The sequence below is a fragment of the Mus caroli genome, chromosome 7 (genome assembly GCF_900094665.2).
Source record: "Mus caroli chromosome 7, CAROLI_EIJ_v1.1, whole genome shotgun sequence".
NCBI classification, from domain to species: Eukaryota; Metazoa; Chordata; class Mammalia; order Rodentia; family Muridae; genus Mus; species Mus caroli.
This window is the reverse complement of record NC_034576.1, coordinates 105,309,334-105,311,952: the sequence shown is the minus strand read 5'-3', so window position 1 is coordinate 105,311,952 and position 2,619 is coordinate 105,309,334. Positions and strand designations below refer to the sequence as shown.

Below are 2,619 nucleotides of genomic sequence, written 5' to 3'. Positions count from 1 at the left end.
TAGGGAAGTGGGGGGCGCTATGGGGGACTTTTGGGATAGCATTGGAAATGTAATTGAGGAAAATATGTAATAAAAATATTAAAAATCAAAAAAAAAAGAATTCCAAAATATCGACAAGTTTGAATTCGGGCGGGTGTCATTTATCAATGGCTAGTTATTTTTTTAAAGTCACATCAAGATAAAAGTAAGCATGAAGATCTTGGCAGCCCTTTGCTTCCTAACACACCGTTTTCAATTCCAACAAATTGCCTGCTCTCTTCTACTGTCCCTCCCTCACCTTGTTTTTTTAAGATTTATTTATTTATGTTATGTATGGGAGTACACTGTCTTCAAACACACCAGAAGAGGGCATCTGACTCCATTACAGATGTTTGTGAGCCAGTGTGTGGTTGCTGGGAATTGATCTCAAGACCTTTGGAAGAGCAGTCAGTGCTCTTAACAGCTGAGCCATCTCTCCAGGCCCCTCACTCACCTTTTAAATCCTTTCTGAGGAATAGCCCTAAGACTCGCTCTCTAATCTGCTTAGTCTTGACACCATAGATGATAGGATTGACCATAGGTGGGAAAAGAAGATAGAAATTAGCAAGGAGTATGTGGACATGAGGAGCAGCCCGACGAGCCACACGATGCATGACTGAGGAGATGACTACAGGTGTATAGAAGGCTAAGATGGCACCTATATGCGACACGCATGTCCCAAAGGCCTTGTAGCGAGCCTCCTGGGAGGCAAGCTGGAGAACAGCACGAAGGATAAAGATGTAAGACAAGATAACGAAGAGCAGGTCCAGCACCACAATAAACATGGCCACAGCAATGCCATAGATGTTATTGAAGCGTGTGTACCCACATGCCAGCCTCACCACAGCCATGTGTTCACAGTAGCAGTGGGCAATCACTGTGCCTCGACAGTAGTGGAAACTTCTGAGCAGAAAGGGCAGTGGAGTCATTAGTGTCACAGCCCGAGTCACAGCAGCCAGGCCAATCTTGATGATGAGGGGCTTGGTCAGGATGGTGGTATAGTGCAGAGGTTTGCATATGGCGACATAACGATCAAAGGCCATGGCCAACAACATTGCTGACTCCATGATAGCAAAGGAATGGAGAAAGAACATCTGGATAAGGCAGGCATGGAAATTGATTTCCCGATCCCTGAACCAGAACAGGGAGAGCATTTTGGGTAGTGTTGACGAGGAAAGGACCAGATCTATTGCTGCCAACATGGCCAGAAAGAGGTACATAGGCTCATGAAGGGCTGCATCAACCCGAATGATGAAAAGGAGGGTGCAGTTGCCAAGCACAGCCAAGGTATAGGCTGAGCAGAAAGGGATGGAGATCCAAATATGTAAGTGCTCTAGGCCTGGGATACCCATCAACAAGAAGGCCACTGGGTGGGTTGATGTGATATTATTAACCAACATGGCTGCTGGGAACTTTATTCTTCTTCCAATCTACTTCCACAGAGGTTACACTATCAGCAGAGTCAGTGTTTAAATTCAAATCCCAATCATTCATGAAAGAAAATTAGCCTTTCTTCTCTTGTGTGAGTCTTCAAATAAACAATTAAAAAACACATATCAAAAAAATTACACAAGAGATGTAATAAAGTCACCTACTGTCATGATATTTAATATACCTCAGATGATACCAAAATCATCCTTTTTATGATCATTAGTTTAAGGTCATCTGGAGTACAGAGGGAGTTCAGAAGCATCTCTATTAAAGGTGTGGATTTCTGCTTTTATCTTACAAAAATTCACTTTGTTTCCTCGACTTCTTGCTGCCTTCCCAACTCAAACTACACTCTAAATACAAAAGGTTCCTTTCTGAAATAACAAACTTAACTATATAAAAAAAATAAGCAAGCTTATCAGTTCTTCCTTAATTTACTTATCTGCAAGTTTTGGCTGGCTGGCTTGCTTGCTTGCTTGCTTGCTTGCTTGCTTGCTTGCTTGCTTGCTTGTTTGCTTTTATTTGTTGTGCTAAGGATTAAACCTAGGGCCTCAAACAAACTCAGCATACACTCTCCCATTGAGGTGCATCTCAAGTGCTCTTCTTACATTTTACTTGAAATTTGATGTCACAAAATTACCAAAGCTTTACTTGAACCTAAGATCCTCCAGCTTCAACTTCTGTAGTAGCTGGGCTTTAAACCTGATCCACAAGACCCAGCTCCTGATATATAAATTCTATAGATTCTATTGAACATGCAGAAATCTCTGCAACCACTATCGTTCCTACAGCTAAAAAGAACATGAGGAGCTGTTTTGTTCCTTTTTGTGTGCCTTGATTTCCATCTCTAGTTCTTCCTTTCACCCCATTTCTTGCTAGATTTCAAGACATTCAGAAGACATATTCTACGCCACTGATCTTTGACCTTGACACTATTATTCTTCCTATTGGGACTCCTATTCTCCTCTTTTTTTTCTCTCTCCATGTTTATAATCTCCTTTGAAAAATGCTAAATGGAGCTCAGGTGTGATGTCACATGCCTTTAATCTCAGCCCTCAGGGCTACACAGCAAAACTCTGTCTTGAAAAAGGAAGGAAAGAAAGAAAGAAAGAGAGAGAGAGAGAGAGAGAGAGAGAGAGAGAGAGAGGGAGAGGGAGAGAGAGAGAGAAA

The 2,619-nt window shown here is 42.0% G+C and overlaps 1 protein-coding gene across 1 annotated transcript; it reads right to left on the bottom strand.

Annotated features, from left to right (window-relative positions):
• Positions 1-464: 464 nt before the first annotated feature.
• LOC110299455 (olfactory receptor 52K2) lies at positions 465-1,418 on the bottom strand. Its single transcript, XM_021169148.1, has one exon. It carries the CDS (start codon positions 1,416-1,418, stop codon positions 465-467), a length of 954 nt encoding a protein of 317 aa, XP_021024807.1.
• Positions 1,419-2,619: the final 1,201 nt, after the last annotated feature.